The following is a 23,566-nucleotide window of genomic DNA, read 5'->3' on the forward strand; positions in this document are numbered from 1 at the left end:
ACTGAACATTATCCACACACAGGCAACCACATCTGTCCTTGGTACTGAACATTATCCACACACAGGCAACCACATCTGTCCTTGGTACTGAAAACCATCCACACACAGGCAACCATATCTGTCCTTGGTGCTGTTTAGTGCATTAAGTATTTGATACAGATGGTGGAGCTTCCCAGAATTGACGTTGAGTCACTTTAAAGTTTTAACTATGCTTAAAAAAATCAAATGAAAGTGTTGTGACCTTACTGTTAGCAAAAGCTATACTTATGGAAAAAGAAAAAAAACAAGAAACAACACTTAGATATAGAGGTTCTATTCTGTATTTTCACTGTGAAAGAGCCATTCCTGTAGCTCAACTGTTCAACAGTTCCTCCTCACTTACTGCTCTGCAGTTGCACACAACCTACCACATACTGTCTTAGGAAGTCTTTTTCTTGTATCTTAAAGTCTATGACTGTTAACATTCACACTGGATGCTACAACTTACTACAAGAACAAAACAAACCTATCCAGACAGTCAAACTCAAAATGCAACTAACAGAAGTTTCATGAACTAGAAAGGTTTACATTCACCATTGTCTACCTCACATGAACACAAACTCTATTCAATTAAATCTATCTAGACTACAGAAAAGCTTACTGGTTGACTCAATATACAGAACAAAAAACACACTATATTCTAAAGTAACTTAGAATGTACGTATGGCTACTAGGTTGAAACAAGTACATGGTCCTTAACACATTCCACAATTCTTCAATAAAACTTTTTCTTTTACACTGTACTCCATGAAAATTAACACTGCTTATTAATTAAGAATTTTAGAAAATTCCCATAAAAGAAAGCTCTGCTTTCTTAGTCACAAAATACTGCAATTAGGTATGCCATAATAAAACAGTAAATTACTGAACTCTGCACAGCATATTACAAAGATTATACAAATATGGGTTAGTTACCACAGCTCACAAGAGAAAGTCCAGCTTTCTATTTGGTATAAAATTTGGTAAAATTTGTTTGTAACGTCCAAAGATAAGCTACCTTGAACCAGACGATAAAAATACTGGGAACATCAGTGTTATATTCATACAACTGTTGTGTATGATACAAAGGTACTTTCTAAAAACAGTCTGATTCTAATACCGGCTATATTGTACTTGGATCTACAAATAGATCTGGTTTAATGATTTTTTTGGAGTTAATGGTGACGGATACATTGTTTTGTATCCGTCATTGAAGATCCAATTGTTTATGGCAAGTCATGGGATGTAGTGGCAAGGTGTTTTTTCCTATGTATTTCTATCATTTAAACGACATCTACACTGACCAATAGGACACAGCCATGTATGTGACCAATCAAAATGATCATCTAAGAAATGGAACCAGCCGATTGGCTGATCAATAGGATACACCTTTGTATGTAATAAATCAAAATGATCATCTGAGAAATAGAATCAGCCGATTGGCTGACCAATAGACACACCCTTGTATGTGACCAATCGAAATAATCATCTGAGAAACAGAACCAGCCGATTGGCTGAGAGTCCTGTCATATCCATGTAGAATAACAACAGATCACCTTTGTTTAGAATAACAGGCTCAACCTGTTAATACTGTAGCTTACACAGTAAGTCTTACTCCTAACATGTTTTGTAAGATATGCTTCACTTAAGATAAATTCTCAAAGTACAAAAATCAAACACACTAAATGTAATAGTTCACATTGCATGTAAAACTATCTACATTGACAGCCATTCCCAAGACAGATTCATCTAGTGATAGTTTTCATATCAAAGACGATCTACCTATGTACGTAGTCTAACATTTATGTTAGGGCTAGAACCCCAGTATTGGTTCATACTTGGCTCCACTAAGCCATGGTGTTCGGCGACTTGGCATTCGTCTTACATTCCCTTTGTAAGTCTTACACTCCATCTTGAGTATTGCTTTTTAGTTTTGAGAGATGTCTTTAAAATTCTGACATCTCCATTACTTTGAACAAAGCCAGGGAAGATGACTGAGACCAATCTTCCCAACAGACCACTTTTAGAACTTCTCATTTCTATTGGCTTGTCATTTCATGACTTATTCTTTCCACAGTTTTGTCAAAATCAGGTCACAGAATCGACAAGTCAATCTGCATGATTTCCACAGTTCTACCAAACTCTCAGTAGATTCTTCAGTGCCCCTCAGGGTGTGGTGAAGACTCAGTAGATCCCCCCTGGTCCTCAGAGTGTGATGAAGACTCTGTAGAATCGTCAGTTGTCCTCAGGGTGTTTTGAAGACGGCATGTTGTAAGAGTTCCCTCGTGGACGGGCGGTCTGCTCCAGTCTGTTCCAGACACCTCAGTACCAGGTCCCTTATACCGGGGTTGAAGCTCTGTGGCAGCGGTGGAGGCTCGCTGGAACTTGCAATCTGGGGATGAATAAATAGATAAAATGTAATGTGTTACCAGGCTATTTGGTAGCAGAGCATCAGGGCATTCTCTGGACACCCTATACTTGTCTAAGAAAACAAAGAAATTTGACGCCCTCCTTTTGCAGGCGATGCCCAGAGAATGCCATGTTTCCTTGGTAATCACACACACATGCACACAGTCACTGTTGTTTTTTCCTCATACCAGACACTAGAACAGCATGAAAGGTGATTAACAGGAATCAATCTAACAACTTCTTGGTCTAAAGGCAGGCTCACTACCCACTGGACTATGAACATTAATGTGTAACACTTTGCCATGTGAGGCTCACGTGTTATACAAGATTACCAGCAGACTATATAAGGTCTTAACCTTCTTCCAGCTGCCTAACTCTGTAACCAATAGGGAATTGGGTGCAAAACGGCTACTTCAGTGTGCTAAAGGTTTTACTAACGTCAAAACAATTCAACCTACCCTGAAGATGAGAGCCAGATGGTTGTCTATTGCGTTGGCGTTCCACGGTGGGGAGGCAGTGCCCATCTCGATGACCGTACACCCGATACTCCAGACATCGCAGGAGCGTCCATACTGCTCACCTCGTAGGACCTCCGGCGCCATGAAAGCAATGGTTCCTAAAGAGGCAGGAACAAGACTATTATTGGGCTGTGATGCCTAAAGAGGCAGGAACAAGACTATTATTGGGCTGTGCATGATGCCTAAAGAGGAAAAAAGGAAAGGAAAGTAATCTTGATCCAGTTTTAGCTCGCTGAAGAGCTAATCTTCCACTGGTCGTGACAGAGAAGAAGACAGACGCTATGTACAGTATTTACAGGTTCATTGTACCTGGGAAATTCCCCTAGCTCTTTTCGAATAGCACAATGAACAGTGGACCACGGCTTGACCTCCCGTCCTAAGGACTGCGATCTTTTCCGGTAGCGTGCATGTCGGGTGAGCGACACAGCCGGGATCGAACCCCGGGCTTCTAGTTCCAGAGGCAAGATCGCTAACCACTGGACTACGCACGCTATGCTTCAGAGGCAGGAACAAGACTATTATTGGGCTGTGATGCCTAAAGAAGCAGGAACAAGACTATCACTGTGCTGTTCCAAATAAAAGTGGCATCGTGTTGGCATAATGGTTAGGGTGTTTGGCACAGAACCCTGAGATCTTGGTTTTTGATCCCTGAGTATGCCATCGATGTTGTGCCCTTGGGAAAGGCATTTAACAAGATTTTCCTCACTTTACCTAGGGGTAGTGCACAAAAATTTCAAACTCTTCATATCTTTTAAAACTTGGTGTCATCTGATAGGTATTTGTGAAAGAAACAGAATGGTTTTTGTTTCAACAAAATCGGACATACCGTTAGTAAGTTACGGCCCTTCAAAGGTCTGAGAATTAGTCCTCAAATTCTCCGGAATCCGTAAAAACCGTTGAAATGTAATATCTTAAAACTGTCATAACTCAGTAATAATTCACATCAGAAACACCAAATAAGCTGCATTCTCTTTATTTACAATCATATTAACAAGTCCTTAAAGCTTGTAGCTTTGCCTTCCTAATTTCTTTAGATTTCTCATCTCAAAATATCACCAAAAGTGGGAAAAAATGGACATGGGCACGGGACATATTTAATTAGCCGACTTAGTCTCTGCACGCTAAGATGTCCCGTGCCCATGTCCAAGTCGGCTAATTAAATATGCAAGATTGCGATATCTCTGTAACCGTACAATGTACAAGGAAACAACTTGGCATACATGGGTTCTGCAACATGCTGAATCTAAATATGACCATGAAATCTACATATCTGCTTCAGAAATTATGAATTATGATGAATAATTGATTTCCTGAGGTAATAAGATGCGCGTCCGCTAATTAAATATGCGAACTTGCCATATCTTCCCTATACTTGAAGATAAAAGAAAAAAACTTGGAACACAGAGGTTTAGACACATGCTGATTTCAAATCTAGCCTCAAAAATATAATCTGATCCAGGAATAATGAACTACATGTATTACCCAATGCTATATACTTACATTTGTACACACTGATATCATTCATCGTACAATCTGCAATATTGGTCCGACAATTCAATATCCAGAACTCATTTCATTTCTTCCCCTTTTTTCACTGCAGGACTTCGTTTTCTTGTTGCAGGGCAGTCGCGTGGCAAAGTATTTATTGTATTGTACATGTATTACATTTCAATTTTACGGGAATCAGACAACTGGATCATGGAATAGGTGGCCATTGCTTCTCCGGTCTGGAACTATCTCTACAGTTGAATCAACTACAAAAGCTAAATCTACTTTTTGTATGGTTTTTCTATCCAGCCTAGACACACATAATGATGATAAATGATCACTACTAGGGGTAGAAGTTACTGAAGTTCTCTTTCTTCATGTACCAAAACTACAAAGTTATTAACGGCAAATAGAATATCTAGTCTCGTCTTCTTTTTCACTGGCAGTTCTGTTGGTTCTTCATCACTTTCCTCCTCTTCACTCTCTTCATTCCTGTGTCAAAAGAGAAAACGTCTGTTGAAATTCAAACTTTATAATACATGCACATGGCAGACACAAATTTCAAACAATGTATGATGAGATAAATATGAAACTTGGATACTTGGGTACTTTATTTCCTCCATTAGCTATCATACATATATACGAATCCTAGTCAACTCGCCCCAAGTCCAACTCGCCCCAACTATTTACTACCAACTCGCCCCAAACTTGCTTATCAAACTTGGTTTTATACTGGTTTTATGTGCATGACTCGTACTTCTAAATATTACTTTACATGTCAACAAACCTCGTGACTCTTATTCAACATATTTTTGTTGTTGCTGGGCATGTATTTTATAGCAATGAACTCGGGATTTGCTGGCGGACCCGGTCGGCATGTTGGCCCGCCATGTCAATGTGCACGGCCGCTAGTTATAGTCTCAAGCATGGCGATCCGAAATACTGTTGGCTTCCTTTATGTGCTAGGAAACTAGGCGTATTGGAGCATGTACTTGAATAATAATTTGAGTCAGCAGTGAGCCATGCTTGAGATTACAGCGAGCGGGCACAGGTACCGGTGAACCCGGCGGGCCGCTCGCTACTTTAGCTCGCCGACGCCCCCGGCATTCATCGGCGTTAAATGCCGAACAGAGAAGAGAATGTTAGGATTAGAGTCACGAAGCTTTGTTAGCATGTTAAGTAATATTTAGTAGTAGGATATATACATATAAAACCAAGTTTGATAAGCCCTGATTAATATATAAAATTGGGGCGAGTTGGTCGTAAATAGTTGGGGCGAGTTGGAATTGGGGCGAGTTGACCTGTTACCATATATACTAAGTACTGTAGTATACTGGTAATTACATACAATAATAAAGGCTATCCTTCATTATAAATGTAACAGCTTAATAAAGTTGACAGACCAGCATAGTTCTGTTATAAATTCTACTCAATAAAATAAATCACAACGGAAACTACGACTCGTGTAGAGGGCACCTGGGCATCCCCGCCGCCCCCCTCCCCCTAGCAGTGACAGCAGAAGAAGGTGAGGATAGCAAGTACAGTTTTGTGCATTTTAAGTTTAGATTACGGCACTAGCAAAAAAAAAACAGGAAACAAATGCGTCCATAGGGCGTTGAAAATGATTCATAGTAATCATACATGCAGCCACTGGCACGAAAATCCAAGTAAAAACGGCAAATTCAAATCATTTGAGCTACCATGCGGCATACAAAAACAACAGTGAGTCAACAGTGTTTACCGATAATCATGCGGCCAAATTTGACATAAGAATACCCAAAACCCCACATAAAACTATGTAAAGACTTGGAAAAAGACATTACCTGGCATTTGGGTGGTAGAAGTGCCCGTATTTTGGCCCGATGCCGACGTAATCGGCTCCGAACTACAGCGGTCGGTAGCGCCCGGGCCGCCGTCCGCCATCTTGCTTCCTTCCCCAATCTGGCTCGCAATGGTAAAAGTATCAGCCGATTTACGGAGCCCACCTTGGCTCGAATATATGCGAATTTGGTACCAAAATAACGACAATCTCTTGAATTTTCCGACGATATAAGTGGCTAAAAAATTTTTAAAGGGTACCATCGTCCGGAATTTCGATTTGAAAGATTAAAATGTGAATATTTTCACCCATGGGGAACGGGTTTTCTGCGCGTGAAAAATTTGCGCGTGAAAATTTGCGCGTGAAGAATTTGCGCGTGAAAAAATAAATTTCTTAAAAATGTGTCAGAAAATGTGTAGTATAATTTTCTTAGACAGGAAAATGTGATCCCATGATACAATTTTTCATCTGACACCTGAATTTATGGTTTGATTTTTTAGTCCCTTGGGAATAGGTCCCTTGGGAATAGCTAAACTTATGGGGGTTTGAAACCTAAACATTTGAAAATCACTTAAATCTTTAAGAAATACATAGTCAACTTACTTATATATAGTTTAGTATTGTAAAATGTAACTATTTGAAGCTTTTCTCCATTCTATTAGCCTAATTTCATCTTTTCTCAAGCAGATGCTTTCACGCGCAAATTTCAAACTTTTTTGCGCGTGAAAACTTAACATTTGAAAATCACTTAAAAATCACTTGTAGATTGAAAGAACAACTTCTGAACTGTAGAATGCAACAATAAGACACTTAATTCCATTTTGGGTCATCTTATTTCAAGTTTTAAGCTTAAAACCTCCAAAAAGGTTTTAAATCCCTTGGGAGTCAGCTTAGATATTCCCAAGGGACCTAAAATTCAAACCCCAAATTCAGGAAACAGATGCAAAATCATATCATGGGGTGACATTTTTCTGACTAAGAATTTTGTAGTGCACATTTTCTGACACATTTCTTGAACTTTATTTTTTCACGCGCAAATTTTTCACGCGCAAATTTTTCACGCGCAAATCTCTCACGCGCACAAAACCCCAACCCCACCCATGGAAGTCGCACAAGCTGGCCACTTACATCATTTTGTAGCTCGTAATGTTGGCTACAAATTGGCGACTAGTTTTCTTGTTTACGAGTGACGTAACGCTCCGTATTTGGACCGGCGCGAAGCCGGCCCTCCCCAAGTGCGTGACCGGGAAGTGGGTCCGCCTGCTCCCGAGGGCGAAACGCGCGTAACCCGATGGGCGATTTCTCGCTTATGGTTGACGGTATTTTAGTAAATCTTTCACAGATATTGAGTTAAGAACCTTCTTCAACTACTGATATAAAAATGTAAGCGATTTTTGACCGTTATGTATCAGATCGTACGCCTTGAATTTGGCGCATTTTTTGGTTTTGACGGGCCCGGAGAATAAATTTCGGTCTGTGCGCCACCCCTACTTTACCCAGGAGTTAAATGGAGAATAGGACTTTGGTTGGGGAGGTAAAAGGCAGTGGAAGCAGAGGGTTGGGCTCTGCCTTACAATACTGTGTCCTAGACACCCACTGCCATTACGGCTTTAAAGGCCAATGGGACCACTAGTATGGGGAGTGTCCCTGTGGTGTAGTGGTCTGCGCTTCTGGTACTTGCCACATCTGGTTCAAATTACTTGGATCAGAAGGCCCGGGTTCAAGCCCCGGGTTAGGACACTCCTGGACAAGAGGTGCATTGAGTCATACCAAAGACTTTATAAAAATGGTACATACTTCAGTCTGAAACAGTATGGAAGTTAAACACACTCCACTGCCAGTGGACTAGCCCCCTGCTGCAGTGATTGGACCACAGTGCCCCAGGGCTATGAAACGGAGATGGACACTGCCCTATACATCAATTATGGTGTGGGAGGATTTTAACTTTTTAACTTAAAAGCAGAAATGATTGGAATATAAGAGGCCTATTGTTTCTTTACAAGTATGAGTTTAACAGTAAAGCACTTACCGAGTAGCTGCCCCTGGAACTCCCCTGCTCCTGTCAGTTTGGTGGCCAGTCGAGCTGCTGTACCAAAGTCAGCAATCCTCAGTCTGGTCCCAGTACTGTCAACTAGCAAGTTAGCTCCTGTGGGATATAACACAACAACATAAACACATTGAAACTTTTAAAGTGAAAAGTGATACAAGAACAAGCTTCAGTGGTGAATACCGGAATACAACTTTATTCAGAGGTAAGAATGGGATCAGCCATTCAGTGTTCGAATTGTCGGTCCTGTTTGGAACAATGGCTAACTGCTATACATGTATATAGAATCCCAACAAATTTAACATCTTTCCGTATCAAATCTTTCTTTAACTTAGTTTAAGTATACAAATTATCATCTTTTCTTTTACTGTGTCATACTGACAGTTGGTACTGCTCAAAAAACAAATTATGATGACAACAACAGTTGTCTGATCCAAGTATATGATATGGACATACATACAATGTACACACACACTTTACAATGAAAATGTCCAAAATCTGAAAAGTGAGTTGCCAAGTTTCTAACATATGTCTAGTCATAAAATTGTCTTCCAAGCTGACATATTTTAAACCTTCTCCCTGCTGCTTAACTCTGCTACCAATAGAGAATTGGGTGCCAAATTGCTACTTCATTGTGCTAAAGGTTAAGAACATTTGCTTCAATCTTAAGTCTTTTCAAAACAATGTTTTCTTACCCTTGATATCTCTATGGATGATGCAGTTGTCATGGAGATACGACACGCCCAACAAGACTTGCCGGGTGAAGTTCTTGATGACCGTGTCAGAGAAGGCACCGTAATGGTCCAGCAGCCCAGCAACAGAGCCCCCTAGCAGGATAGGAGAAAAATGCAGCTTGTTAGTCACCAATAAAAATCTGAAACATTGCTATCATGGATTTTCACCATCAACTTTTTCAATAGTCCGTTTCTATTCCTAATATCAGTATAAAAGTTTATCTGTGTTGGTAGTTAGCATAGTATAGAGCTAAAACTTTGTTCTAATGCAAAGGCATCTAGCTATGTGCAAGAAAGAAATAAGTAAATGCCTTTAGGAGTTTAGTAATAAGTTCGCTGGGATTTAGTTTCACGGTAGGCAGAAAATGGAGTGTTCGCAGTGGTCTTAAGTCCACGGTTCAAACAACAGGGAAGACAGGTAGATCTAGACAGGCCAAACATTTTCGCTGTGGTTTCAAGTTCACCGTGAAAATGGCAAACAGGAAACCACTGCAAAAATTTCAAAATCTACGGTACCTGGCATCCACTCCTGGAAGATGTTGAAGTGCGTTCCCTCCTGTGTAGCGCCCAGAACGCGCACGATGTTGGGGTGATCCAGCCGCGCCATCAGCTGGATCTCTCCGCGAATCTCCTCCGCAACCTTCTCCTGTTCTGTCGGCGAGTTACGACAGAACGATACCTGGAACAAAACAACATGCATGTTTGATTGGCTGAGAAAAGGACAAAGATTGCATGCATCCTACATGTATGAACCTGGGGTTGAACACAAGGCTGACCGATTATGGCATTTCTAAACATGCTTGTTGTTCACATTGTACAAATGTAGTGCCAAGTGGCACATAAGTCAGCAAGTTTCCTTGCTATTTCAGTAGCAGGGTATATTTTTACAGTGAGGGGTTGCTAGCCTTACCCTTTAACGTGTACGAGGCACCTCCTCGAACATGTGGCCCCCCCTTTTACATCCCTTCCGAAAAACGGAGCAGCACCTACCGACCATTTCAACTTCAAATTCTCTAAAATTATATCCCCCCCCTGCTTGGTCGCTCTGCTCTCTCGCAATGCTCCCCCTTGCAATTTTTTCGAAGAAAAACCCCTGATTAAAGGAAGATTTCTTACCTGTTTACATGCCATGAGTGTGCCAGTCTGCATGTCCCGCGCCTGGTAACATGTAGAGAAGGCACCTGTACCGATCATGGTCCCCTTCAGCCAATGCTGGTCCATCTTATACGCACCTCTCTCCTTCTCTCCCTTCAGGTGCTACAACATAAGAGACAGAGTTCCTTTAAGATGGGCAAGAACCTTAAGAAATATGATCTTAGCACATGTAATTAAGTTCTTTCATACATAACCAAGAGGAATGGTATTGTGTACCTAAAATCATGTTTAGGTTTAGGCTCAGGTCTGGATTCAGGTCCAGACGTTCAGGTTCGGGTCTGGACTTATAACCTGAACCCATGGCAGAAATATTTACGATTACTTGTAAAATTGCATGTTACTTTGTAAATTTTACATGCAATTTGAAAAATATACATGCAAAACTTTATAGTCAGTAGCAACATTTCCCGATCTATAGAAGGTTTAGATGGTTAAGAACAAAAAGGAGAATACAAGCCAGAGATAATTTTTTGCCAGTCCGTTAAGGATTTTTTTATACCAGTTCAGGTCCAGTTTTTAGGTCCACAGCACTAACCTATTGGGACAGTGGGTTTTTCAAAACTAGTCTGCCAGCTTACCTTGGGCTGTACATGGATGATGAGTTCCTTCTCCTCTGTCCTCCTGGTCAGCCCAGGAACCCTGGGGAGGGCCTGCTGAGGGAGGGTCGACATCTCTATGGCAACAGCCAATGCCTGGGCTTCCTCCACCTCCACCTGTTCCTTACACGACGTTGAGAAGACCACCGGCCCTCCTTCATGAACCTTAGTACTGCTGGCTGAGACAACCTCGCTTTCAAAAGACACCCGTAAACCGTTCTGTCCCGAGGCGACTACGGTTAGCTGGTCGGCGTTGTTACAATTGTGATGTCCGCCGTTCATGATCTCACGGTTTTCTCGCTGTACTTCGTCGTCGTCGTTGCCCCCCTCCCCACTGTTGTTATTTTGTTCTGTGTTGTTGTCAGTACCCTGCTGTGGTTCTCTTGCTGAGTGTACGGGGGAGGGGGGCGGCGTCAGCACACCGGCGGGTCCAGTACTGGGGCGTGGCTCTGCCGCTGTAGGTGTGGGGATGCTGACCGTACTACCAGGTGATGTGGAAGGTGTAGTGTAGTGTGGCGTAGTGCCAGGTGTTGGGCAAGGCGTAGAGTCCGCTGACGCGCCCGCAAGGGCTTCCTTCGGACCCGGGCTGGAGGGACACGAGGCGAGAAGCCAGTCTTTACTGATCCCCAGCTTGGTGGCGAGCGCCAACAAACTTTCCATCAGACTGGCGTGGCGCCGCGATGTGTACGTACTCAAGATACTGAACACAAATTTAAAAACGGAAGGTACGGACGAAACCCAGCGGGCTATCTTCAAGAAGAGATCGCGTGACTGCTTGGTCAGCTTGGGGTGCGGACTCTTCACGCACTCGCACACGTACGATAAAACGGAGGCCAGGGGCTCGGTGTCGAACGGGGGATCATTCTTGCGGGGAGACTGGCTACCCTGCTTGACGAAGTGGTTGGGGAAGTCTTCGATGATTCTCTCGATGACGTTGAGGCGCCCGAGGAAGTACTGCCAGGCCGCATCCGCGGGGGGAGGAGCCAGGATACAGGAGAGAAGGAACGGGAGATCACCCATTGCCAGCGAGTCTGCACGCGGAAGCTCCGAGGCAGTCGCTAGTCCGCCATCTTGTCCCTTAGCCAGCTCCAGTAGAGTTGAGAGTGACAGTTGACAGGTACGGCTAGATATTGGGGAGAATAAACAACTCAATAAGTCATTACAAAAATATTTCCTCTAATTGTAGAATTTTAATTCTTACTGTGCATCTCTGTTTATCATAACATTACAAGGCTAGTGTACAAATTATGAGAAGAGAAGAAACAGCTCAATTTGTCATCACCCAATGTTTCCTCTATTCCTACAATTTCAATTCTTATCATATATCATATTAGGCTGCACCAAGTAATTTTTATGGATGACGTCCTTTGGAGACCCTAAATCTAATGCGAGAGCGCGAAAAAAAAACAAGAAGGGCCAAAAAAAACAAGATTTGAAATATAATAGTCGACGACATGTTAGGACACAAATTGAATGAGAGAACACAGTGTAACAACTAACGATTATTTTATTCATCATGAAAACAGCAATAATTTGAATAAACCAGTTGAAGTTGAACAGCAGTTGTTGTCCTGTCCTGTTTCTTTCCATATCCCATTGATTTGCGGCACTGTCGTTACTCTTTGGTCATAGTTACAGGAAGCGGAATTCCTTGTTTTTTGTCTGGGAACAGACCAAAATCAATGCGCATGCGGACGTCATCCATAAAAATTACTTGGTGTAGCCTTATCATATATCATAATGCTCTTAGGCATGTGTCCAAGCAAATGATACATAAATGTCGATGAAAGTTAGACATCCAGGTAATGAAGATACTTGATACGAAAGTTACTCAGGCAAGCAGAAGTTCCAGATAGCATTCGCTGTCTTTTGTCAGTAACTGAACGTATTGCAGACTGAAGCTTGCATGGTCAACAAATATAAGACATAGGTGATAGGCATGGAGTCTGTGCAACCAAAATGTACTATCAGGACCTACTTTTTCCTATACTTTGCTCCGTCGGTGCACTTGATGAGAATGACATCGACCACGGGCCGCAGCATGTCCTGTAGACACGACACCTGCTCCGCTGTCCGACAGACTGTGTACGCCGACATGTCACGCAGACTTCTCTGTGGTGGAAAACACATCATGCAACATCAGGTAAAAGATAAAAATACAAATGTAAATCCTCCTACAAAATGCTCTTGTTGTTAACCTTAAGCTTGTAGTGCCTAGAGACACATAGGGAAGCAAGTTTCCTTGCTGTTTCTGTAGCAGGGTTTATTTTACAAGGTGTTGTTAGCCCATCCCCTTTTAACGTGCTCAAGGCACCTCCTCGAACACAGGACCCGCCTTCAGAAAGGCGGCCCTTCCCAGGATTTGAACTGGGGTCTCCCTGTTACCAACTGATTGGAGCCAGGAGCTCAACTGTGAGGCTGTTACCAGTTCAGCTACAGGGACATCCCCTCTTTACCAAATGGGCTTAACACCCTAACCGTTGTTAACAACGTTGTGCCAACATGATGCCACATGGTGAGAAAGATACATTTAAAAAGGGATATAATAATATTTGCTTACCAAGGATGCCACGTAGACATTATACACAGGGTCTCGACACAGCATGGCCAGGATGTTACAGCAGACACGTAGGACAGACGTCCAGCGGGCGGGGTCCTCCCCATCCTCCTCCTCCTCCATCTGTATCAGCTGTCGTGCCACCTCGTGGGATAAACACATCAGCCCTGCCTCACGAACCGACCAATCACGCGAGAACAGGCAGCTCACCAAGTTGTAACCAAACAACTGGAGGAAAAAGAAGGAAAAATGTTTTGTTTTTGTTTTCAAACCTTATTTGACCTTCAAAAACTCATCCAGATGTAGCGTTACATTCTTTTCAAGAGTTCAAGAAAACACACTAAGTCTATATCTATATTTATCTGTGCCTTTAAGCTTTAAGCTTGTCTGTTTGGGCCTCTCAAAATTTCTGAACAATCAAACCAGTTGTAACCAGAAGATGCCCTGATGCCCAACTAGCTAATAGCCTGATGTAATAAGTTTTAGAAAGGCAAGTTAAGAAACAGCCAGTTACCTCTATCCATGGTGCCGCCATGTCGCGATGTTCAGGTGGGATGGGTTCCGAGTGGGGCAGGTGGACGCCTTCTCCGGGCAGCGGGTTTACCGGTGATGGTGCGCGGGAATTCGGAGGAGCTTGGCTACCTGCATCTTCAACCCTGTGGATGACAGCAAAATGTACGGGATCAGTGTCTAAAGCTTTAGAAATAACTGAATTTAAAGACATCTGAATACATTTAAAAATTCATTTATTCTCGTTATTGTTGGACAACTGCATATAGTTTCTGTTCATCTTTGTTGTACCAATGCAATTCATGTACTTGATTTGTATTCAGTTCTTTCTTTTTCCATTAAAATTTACGTAATTGTATCCTTATGCTAGATGGCTTTCTTCTGGTGATGTCTTCTGTGTCTTTTTTATTAGTTGTATTAAGAAAATGTGATTAAAAAGATGAAACATTTGCACAGCACAATTTTTCCTTGTCACCACTAATTGATTATCATTTACTAAACTTCTTCGTAATGTTTTACTGTAAGGAAAGTCTATTCTCACCCCTCCCCCTCCTCTGTCCATGCTGCTCGACAGAGAGGACAGCTGAAGGCGTCTCCTTGTCTCTTACATGCCTCCGCCCCTGTGGTGAAAGGAAGGTACAACTCATATCAGCAAAAAGGAGAAAAGATCCCCCTGTTGATTTCTAAACAAACTGCAGTATTTTTGACAACTCATGTTGCTATGCCATATATCTTGTCCAGATTTTCACAGAAACATGCCTACATGTATGAAAATTTTGGACTTTGTTTTCACTTAACATATAATGAGAAAATAATGAACTCTTAACTTCAAAAGCTGCATTTTTTGAATATCACTCATAAAGCCACTAGTTTCTTTTATAAAAAAATGGCCCTTTGTGATATGAAGACCATGTGAACTTACAGACAGCCACACACTGGTGGTGCATCTGGTTATTACAGCCATCATCACATGAGGTCAGACTCTCTCCATCCACCATTTCCAACAGACAGATGGGACAGGTGTCGTCCTCTGGTTTTACCCTGGGAAAAACACAAACATGTAAAATTACAAACATGCACAGTGCACCGACAAAACAACATTGTCTTCTACTTGGTAAAGTAAAAAATGGTAGTAGATTAAAAATGTCTAATAGTTCCTGTCTAGAAATAGCTGAAAACACTTAAGTAACTTTTAATGGTGCTTGGCATGATGTTTGGCATAATACTGTAAAAGGGGAATGTTTCCAGGGATTTAATTTTGTGGAAAAAATGGAATGTTCGCAGTGGTTTTAAATTTGCGGTAGGAACTGCCATGCAGTGTTTCACTGTATAAGGGGAAATGTTAGCGGTGGTTTTAAGTACGTGCTAAAGAGTTCACTGAGAAAAATGCAAAAATAAAACCACCACTATCATTTCCCCTTTTACAGTATTGTGTCACCGGGTGACCCTATACTATAGTAACCTAACATTACATAATAACAAGCTCCTTGCCACTAAGATCAGATTCTGCAGTACCTCTTCTCATCACCAGAGGTCTCCTCTTCCTGTTTAGCACCATCAGACTCGGCCACATCCTCTGCCTTGTTGGGTGCCTGCGGAGGCCGTCTCCTCCACACACGGTTTCTTTTCCTGGCCTCAAAGTTCCTAAAAAGACTCTCCACCTAAAACAGATCATCAGATATGCACCTAATTGCAAGACAATAAAAATATCAAACTTTAATCCACAATTGTGACATGCACTGCTTCGAATAAACAAAAACTCCACCTAAAATAGATCATCACAACTCACATTATATTTTACTGCTTGGAAGAGAACAAAAATCAAACTTTAAACCACAATAAACATGTAACTTGCAATGCTTGAAATAAACAACGAAACAGAGAATGTCTGCAATGTGATATTAGATGACAGTTACTACAGTAATTCACTTTATCTTCGCGGTAGCAAAATTTCATGGTGTAAGGAAAATGGACATTTTCACTGAACGTCAACTTCACAGTGGCACCAAGTGAATTACACTATGGATGTGTGAAGGAATCATAAATAAGTTACAACAGTTTTTTTCACGGTGATGATAATTTCACAGTACAGAGGGGACCGTGAAAACAGTGAACATAAAGTTAACTTACAGTGAAAGAAACAACAGTATACTCATGAAAGCAGTTTAATTTTGTTTTTAGTAAGAAATCCACTGTGCTTGAAGTTTGAACCTATGTGAATCTAGTATGGTGAAAGATCACACAGTACAACAAACACCTGGACTCTCCCATCCCACCACCCACAACCCCACGACCATACTAACAAGAATTCAAATCCTAACCAGTTAAACCCTTCAACAGTAATAGTGCATGACAGGGGCTCTTTCATTGGTGGGCACAGCCTTGGTGCAGATGTGGGGACAGCTGTTACGCGGGTCAAGTCATATTTCCGGTATTTCTCCCGCGGTATATCCCTTTTATAGGGCGTGAGATTATCGGACCAACCCCGGAAATTCTGTGTACCGTTTTGCGTCATGACAACATCTTTGTATATATACTATTGCACTTATTATATAATAAGCACTGTAACTTTGAAACCTAGTATTAGTAACTTCTGAACATTGTACTTATGGGCTATTCCATTTAAAGAGTTGACCAGGGGGTGGTCAGGAACATTTTATCAGACCCCTTTTAATTAGTCTATCTGAGATCTACCAGTAAAAACAATACATCTCCTAAACCTCTTCTATTCAATTTTGGAAAAAAATTCTATCCATCCTTTAACTGGAACAGTCTAATTTGATTCTAATCTTTTCTGATTTGGCTTCAAGCAAGATTGACCGAGTGATTCTTTTTCCAACAAGTTTGAAACACCTGCACATGTGAAACAGAGAATTAATCTGACGCCACCTACCCATTAAGTTTTGAAACCGATGCTGTTATGTTATGGTGGAAAAATGGAGGTACAATTTCCCATCCGGAGTTTGAACAGCACAGGAACCAACTGTGTCTACAAACCAGTCCCTAGTGAACAATACAGGCCTGTGAAGCCCAGAATGCCTCCGTTGTAACCACATCCAAACACATTTCCTATGTGGGTTGTCAAGAATTTAGAAAATTGTCCCCTGTCATATTTCCCCCCACCCACGCTTCTAAATGAGGAGTATTCTTGCTGGGATAGAGGATATGTTTTCGTCTCTTGGGATCATACAGATCACTCAAGTACGGCCATAGCGGAAATTGGACTCCTTAATTTTTTTGCACCTTAAAACTGACTTGTTGAAATTAATGGGGCAAGGGATAGTAATAAGTATAATGACATGAAGCTATAAAGTTGTTTTGATATGATTATTTTCATTGTAATTTGTAACACATAAAATTAAAGTTACAAGCCTCGTTTACAATTTGCATTTCAAAAATACACTGGTAGTCAGAATAGTTCTACTGGGGTATTTTCCACTTTTGTGTTGACCTTTTTGATGAAAATACAATATACCACAAACCATTTGTCATCTGTTTCGAAGAACTTTTCATTATCATTAAGTGTTTGACGCTTCCTTATACATACACTGCAGACTCAATCAATGTAACAGTGGGAGTCACTTGTATTATGCCCGAGGAAAAGCATGTGCTGTATACAAAATAGGACATCACTATGAATTGTTGTGGAATGCATAGATAGAGTGATACGACAAAATAGAAAACAGCTTTTCTCTGTTGTCTACTTTTCTAGTATGTAAATTTGTAATAATGTAGTTTTACATTCAATAGGGTTGATTTCACTTATGAAAAGCAAACTCGAAATGGATACAGGAATACTTTTATTTTGTGGACATAACTGTTTTAAAACTAATAATAAAAGCTAGGATCTTTACACTTAATATATATACATGCAAAACCTTCAACTTCAACTTCTCCAGAAGAATCTAAAAATAGACCCCACCCACCTCGTAGTTCCTGAGCGTCTTCCTCTGCAGCAGGGGGTTGGTTTCCGCCACCTGGAACACCCGCAGCATGATGAACAGCAGGTGCACACATGGCATGTGCTTCCCGCAGCTGCAACTCTGGGGGTGAACAAGCATAGGATACAGGTCAGTTTGTAAACTTAAAATTTATAACAAAGACATCTTACACAGCAGACTTCAAAAACATGCTCAACGTTTCCTTAACCCTTAGCACACTGAAGGGAAATAGCTGTTTGGCACGTCCTGTTCTCTATTGGTTACAGAGTTAGGTAGCATGGAGAAAGTTAAGCCCCGGTTACACATAGCCGAACATAGCTCCCGACTACTAGCCAATCAAGGTTGGCGGTATGTTGGAAACAGTCCGACCGGTTTTAGATTGAGAGTCAAATTTGACTCCCAAACACACCTTGACCACTACTGACTTACTCCCAACCACCAGCCAAACCATTCCAGACCTCAAGTTCACAGTCAAATGTCTTGAAAATTTAAAAACATTTGGCTGGCGCAACCGAACACCAGCCAACCACGCCAAACACTAACCAACCATAGCCGACCTCTCAACCATGGTTAGGGTATTTTAGGTCGGGAGGCCATGTTCGGCTAGCCTCTACCAGGCTCCGCCGGATGGCTGGAAAAATAGTAGAAATTGGCCGTAATAGAGTGAATAGTGTGCCAAGGGAGTTAGCTACGGAGGGAGTACATTCTGCCATCGACGGAGCCTGTCGGGGCTCGCTATCTCGTTTGATGTCCACTAATCGCTATCTAATAGGTGCGAAGTAGCTAAATAATCCTTTTATTGCTTTCCGACTCGCCCGTGACGGCCCGGACAGGAGCAGCCCACCAGCGAACATGTGGACAGGAAGTGTCAGAGATCACGAAAGTTTGAAGTCATAACGGTCCAGACCAGTGCCCTACATCGTAGTTTAAGCGATATTTTTGTCCTCTGATGTAGTTATCTGTGACAGTTTTTGTACTGCGATGGTAGTCGATCGTACGCGTGTGCGCCGCGTGGGTATAAAGAACCCAGGAATGTTTGGCTACGAGTTTGCGGCAGGGCCCGGACCGGCTCGGCCCGCAGTGCAGTGGAGAATTCTGTATTCGTCGGACTTCTGACGGGGGCATCGGCCGGTAAAACATTTTGTTTTCAGGCCACACCGTCCTGCCTCAACTAGCCCGAACCGTTTGTTGCCACCATAAGCCTCTAAAATGCGCAGTTTGGCTGAATTCAACAAGGAAAAAATGTCTACCGTATTTCCCCGCTTGTTCGCTGCAGATTAACCGCACAGTAACGTAAATCTCTCGTAAACAATAAACATATTACATTTCGTTGCAGAAAAAAATCGACTTTAGACCATTTGTTCAACAAATGAAAATGTTTCTATTATATTTTAGCGAGGAAATACCGAGAATGCAAGCATCTTGATACAGAATATAATTTTTGGTGCGTTTTGCTGCCACCCGCGTGTGACCTTTGTCCCACACACAGCTGGCTTCCTACACAAGCCAGGCCGGCCGGGCCACACTGCGCGCTGAGCGATTTACGACCTAAATGGTCTTCAGCGCTGAGTTAGTTCCTTTGTACAGATAATCGGGGGATTAATTTGATACCCTTTATAGACAGCGAGCCCCGACAGGCTCCGTCGATGGCAGAATGTACTCCCTCCGTAGCTAACTCCCTTGGCACACTATTCACTCTATTACGGCCAATTTCTACTATTTTTCCAGCCATCCGGCGGAGCCTGGTAGAGGCTAATGTTCGGCTATGGGTAACTAGCTGGGGCTTTAGGCAAGTCTTTAATTTGTAGACTTTCTTTTGTAGACTAGCATAAAAACACACATGGCATGTGTTTGACACCGCTGTAGCTCTAGGGGAAACCACAGGAAACAGGTCACTTTGTAGTACAGAAACTTCAGACTTCAAGAAAAACATGTGCAACATTTCCTCAGGCAGCACACACTCCGGTTCGGAAACGAACTACAACATGAAAGATATGGACTCGGAAAAGCATATGGTTGAAATTTCCTCTAATTCAGACCACCTACAACTTTTTTCTAAGAACTTGCAAAATTTACTTCTGTTGCGAACACTAGTCTTGAAAATGTTAGTCAAACATAAAAGAGGTAGACTTTTACAAATCAAATGTCAGCTGAACACTTTAATTTCTTATCTAGGTTTCATCATACAAAAAAGTTTACAATTTTTCCATACCATACTGTTTCTGGATAGGCCACAGCTGACTACACATTCAGACTGTAACACAATATATTTTTTTAAATCTATTTCTACAAACACTGTATGTCCTTTTTGGTCACTAGACTATCTAGACAGACGCTGACTATCTGTGTGCCTGTAGTGGGACATGTTGTTATAACTTACATGGGCCTACAAACAGCTGCAAGCAACTGACAAAAAAACCTGTCTGTTAGTGTTCACTGACAGCTATGAAATTACAGCACTTGTTCTATCAAACTGTGTAATTAAGTAAAGAATTTAAGAAAATGTAGACTTGGGAAAATATTTTGTTTAGGATTGTAAAATCTACTTTTTCAGTTTAGCAATTTGAAGCAAATTCTAATACTGTAAACGCATTCAAATTTGCGGTGATTTAATTCCGAGGTAGGGAGAAAATGGAGTGTTCTCTGTTGGACTTGGAGGTGGGCAGAAGACAAAACAAATATTTATGCGGTGGTTTTAAGTTTGCAGTGAAGAGGTTAACGTGAAAACGGTGAACATTAAACCACTGCAAACTTAAATGCATTTTCAGCTCCGTGTATTTCCTTATCGTTATTTAAGTTATTACAAGTCTGTCAAACTTTTAACACTGCTCATGACAAAAAAATGCAAAAGTCTCACTGTCATCAGTCTTGTTAGATTCTACATCACTCACCTGTTGACCGATCAGGACCCTGTGCTTGTCGTCAGGGGAGTCCCCGCCTACCAACAGCGAGTTGGGTCCACTCTGCTGTAGAAGGTACAGCCTCATTCGCTGAACTCTGCGGATTTTCTTCTGTAACTTCTCCATTTCCTCTGTCGACCCTGCGGCGTTTGTCGGCGTTCCCCGTCCGCTCCCGGGAGACGATGGGCGACTGGATGTGGGCGTGTTCCGGCCGCGACCGCTCGGACTCTGGTGCGACTTTGATCGGAACAGTTTGTGTCCTCTCCTCGCGGGACAGGAAGGGCGGTGGAAGGGAGCCTCGTTACAGTTACACATGTCCGTTCTAACTTTGTGCATGGTTGGCGCCTTCCCTCCTTTTCCTCGGTTGGCACCGAAACTCGGAGATAGAGACCGGCGCCGGCGGACTTTGGCGGAGCGGCGATCGCTGCTGTTGGAACTGGACGTTGTGATATCTGTGACGTCGCTTGGATCGTTGCTAGGGGTGGGGGAGGGAGTGTCCCTCTTGTTGAAGAACTGGATTTTGCTTTGCACACTTCCGAAAGAAGACGAGTTTTGAGAGTTCTCTGCGTTCTGTGAGTTCTCTGCGTTCTGTGAGTTCTGTGAGTTTTCTACGTTTTGTGAGTTCTCTATGTTTCCCACGTTGTTTGACTCGGGATCTACCACTACTACGTGGGGAAGGACAGCTCCTGGTGCTAAAACTGGGGTCTTGGCAAGCTGGGAAGGTACAGGTAGACACGACATCAGTTTATGTCAAAATAATAAACCTAACAGCAACTACATCGTAAAATGTAACCTTACTTTTTTGTGAAAAATGCTGATGCTTCCTGGTTTCTTACAATTTTAGTATTCGTTAAAACCAGTTGATGAAAGTAGAACTGGTTTTACAAACTTTCTTTGTTGGAAATTGGTAAATCTATTTTCTAGAGCTGTACAGTTAGGAAGACCAACGCAAGTAATTGGCGCTTACAAGTACGATATATGCTCTCCACACTCACCATTGGTCCCTTCTGCTTCTTGGCCACAGCGTTCTGGCGCCCGCGCAGTTTCTCTCGGATTTCTGAACTGCCGAGACGTGCTTCCATAAACGTGGACGAGGCAGGGAGAATGCTGGGAATGAGGAACATGTATTTAACAATGGTCAAACCGTAGTTTTCTTTTATTTGATCGAGGCTTTTTTGTCCACCAAATGAAACAGTCACAATGAGTCACATATGATAATTGTTTTAGGCATGGATTTACATATTTTACAGAAAATATCAGTGCACTTTCCAGTAAGTTGATTTGATTTTGTGTTAGGGAGAAAATGGAGTGTTCGGGGTGGTATTAAGTTCATGATTGAAACAATGGGTTGATGGGCAGAAGACATAACAAGAATTTTCGTGGTGTTTTTAAGCAAGGAGGTTATATAACCTCCTTGTTTTAAGTTTGCGCTAAAGAGAGCTCCACAAAAAGCACAAACATTAAACCACTGCAAACTTTACAATATGTGATGTCAATTGTATAGAGAAACTCTATTTGTCGGTAAATGAATACTACAGTATTATGGGTTATACTCATGACATCAGCTTTTAGGGTGGGGGTTTTCCCTTTAGCTGGAATCACCTGACATACCTATGATCATTACTATCTACAGTGTATTCTACTTTATGATAATTCCTGATAATAACATACAAAACTGCAACATTTACCTAGTCTTCTGTACCATATTCAACTTCATTTTCTTCTATCGTCAACCGCACTATTGTTACTAAAATTCTGACAATCTATTCTGGGAGATGTATATTCTCATTTTATAATTCAACATAATTGGTGCTTGAATTTGGGTTATCAAAAGAGGATCACTAGTTTTGTCAATCAAACATGATGTTATGATGAAGGTAATTTGGTTTTGAGTGAGTAGGAATGTTAAACATCAACACTTGAGCAGTTCAGATGGTTTATTTACAAAGGTGTGAAAGCCGTGGTAAATCTAAATAACGACTTCCGTCGGTAATTTATGGACGATTGGAATTCCTTACTGATGAGTCATCAGAAAGTCAGACATGCACACAGCGGGGGAGGTACCAATATTTGTCAAAATTCAAAACAAAAACAAGCTACAAATCAACGTAAACCCTAGGAAAACGTACAATAAAGGTATTCTGACAGAACTTTAATGGATATTAATACAGGAAATTATGGAAAAGCATAATAGATCCGATGAGGAAGATAATCTAGAACTCTCACCTTTGCGGCTCGGTCGGCGCGCCACGGCTTCCGTCAACACATTTGGCGGGCGCCGTTAAACTTTCCCGCGATGCCCGTTCAGAACATGGATCCATCAGATTATAACCTTAACAACATACACAGGTAGAAAACCGGTGCTATTTTAACAATTCTGAGGCAGAAATATGCAATATTTGACCACCTGACAACACCCAACACGACGGTTAAAACTTTGAGTAAATAAATCAAGTCCAAAAGTCATTCCAGCCGCATGTTCAAAGTACATAAATCGATTGCACGAGATCTAGGTAAAATGTCACCTGGAGGATTTCACAATGAAGTCTGCTTACCTTTAGACGCCTTCTGTGACCGCTGTCACAGACATTGGCTTCAAAATTAGCCGCAAAATCCACAAAATCTAGGAGTACTTTACGCCAAAACTACGCTAAGTTTGGAATCTGTCCAGCCTCGCTTCGGTATATGTAGGATGAGGTCATGCTCTAAATTTAGAATCGGGCCTGTTTAAATTTGATGTTGGGGGAGCAAGAAAATTGTATTACCGATGTTTCTTAAATACTAATGGAGTATCAAACAATAAATATACAAATATATGAACAAATACATTATATTGTGTATGTTTGTTGAATATCAGTTGAATTTATGTCGGTA

General features: G+C 41.7%; 1 protein-coding gene and 1 long non-coding RNA gene across 2 annotated transcripts; both read right to left on the bottom strand.

Moving 5' to 3' along the window:
* Nucleotides 1-297: 297 nt before the first annotated feature.
* LOC136444422 (mitogen-activated protein kinase kinase kinase 1-like) lies at nt 298-23,372 on the bottom strand. Its single transcript, XM_066441969.1, has 18 exons — nt 23,248-23,372; nt 22,919-23,024; nt 21,688-21,799; nt 20,684-21,406; nt 17,778-17,894; nt 15,367-15,512; nt 14,774-14,892; nt 14,393-14,471; nt 13,856-13,997; nt 13,345-13,569; nt 12,763-12,896; nt 10,767-11,907; nt 10,150-10,290; nt 9,550-9,712; nt 8,995-9,126; nt 8,282-8,398; nt 2,886-3,043; nt 298-2,410 (listed from the first exon to the last, which is right to left on the bottom strand). Exons 2-18 carry the CDS (start codon nt 23,011-23,013, stop codon nt 2,264-2,266), a joined length of 3,891 nt encoding a protein of 1,296 aa, XP_066298066.1. The 5' UTR covers nt 23,014-23,024; nt 23,248-23,372; the 3' UTR covers nt 298-2,263.
* LOC136444747 (uncharacterized) lies at nt 4,263-6,560 on the bottom strand. The gene is made up of 2 exons (XR_010757314.1): nt 6,257-6,560; nt 4,263-4,925 (listed from the first exon to the last, which is right to left on the bottom strand). It is a non-coding gene; the product is annotated as an uncharacterized lncRNA (long non-coding RNA).
* Nucleotides 23,373-23,566: the final 194 nt, after the last annotated feature.

Source organism: Branchiostoma lanceolatum, chromosome 11 (assembly GCF_035083965.1).
Source record: "Branchiostoma lanceolatum isolate klBraLanc5 chromosome 11, klBraLanc5.hap2, whole genome shotgun sequence".
Taxonomy (NCBI): Eukaryota; Metazoa; Chordata; class Leptocardii; order Amphioxiformes; family Branchiostomatidae; genus Branchiostoma; species Branchiostoma lanceolatum.

Coding starts and splice junctions, on each gene's coding strand:
- LOC136444422 (XM_066441969.1), bottom strand. CDS start 23,013: ATGGATCCATGTTCTGAACGGGCATCGCGGGAAAGTTTAACGGCGCCC. Junction 14,893..15,366: donor ACCTCTGGTGATGAGAAGAG/GTACTGCAGAAT, acceptor TGTTTTTCCCAG/GGTAAAACCAGAGGACGACA. Junction 13,570..13,855: donor TGGCGGCACCATGGATAGAG/GTAACTGGCTGT, acceptor TTTTTCCTCCAG/TTGTTTGGTTACAACTTGGT.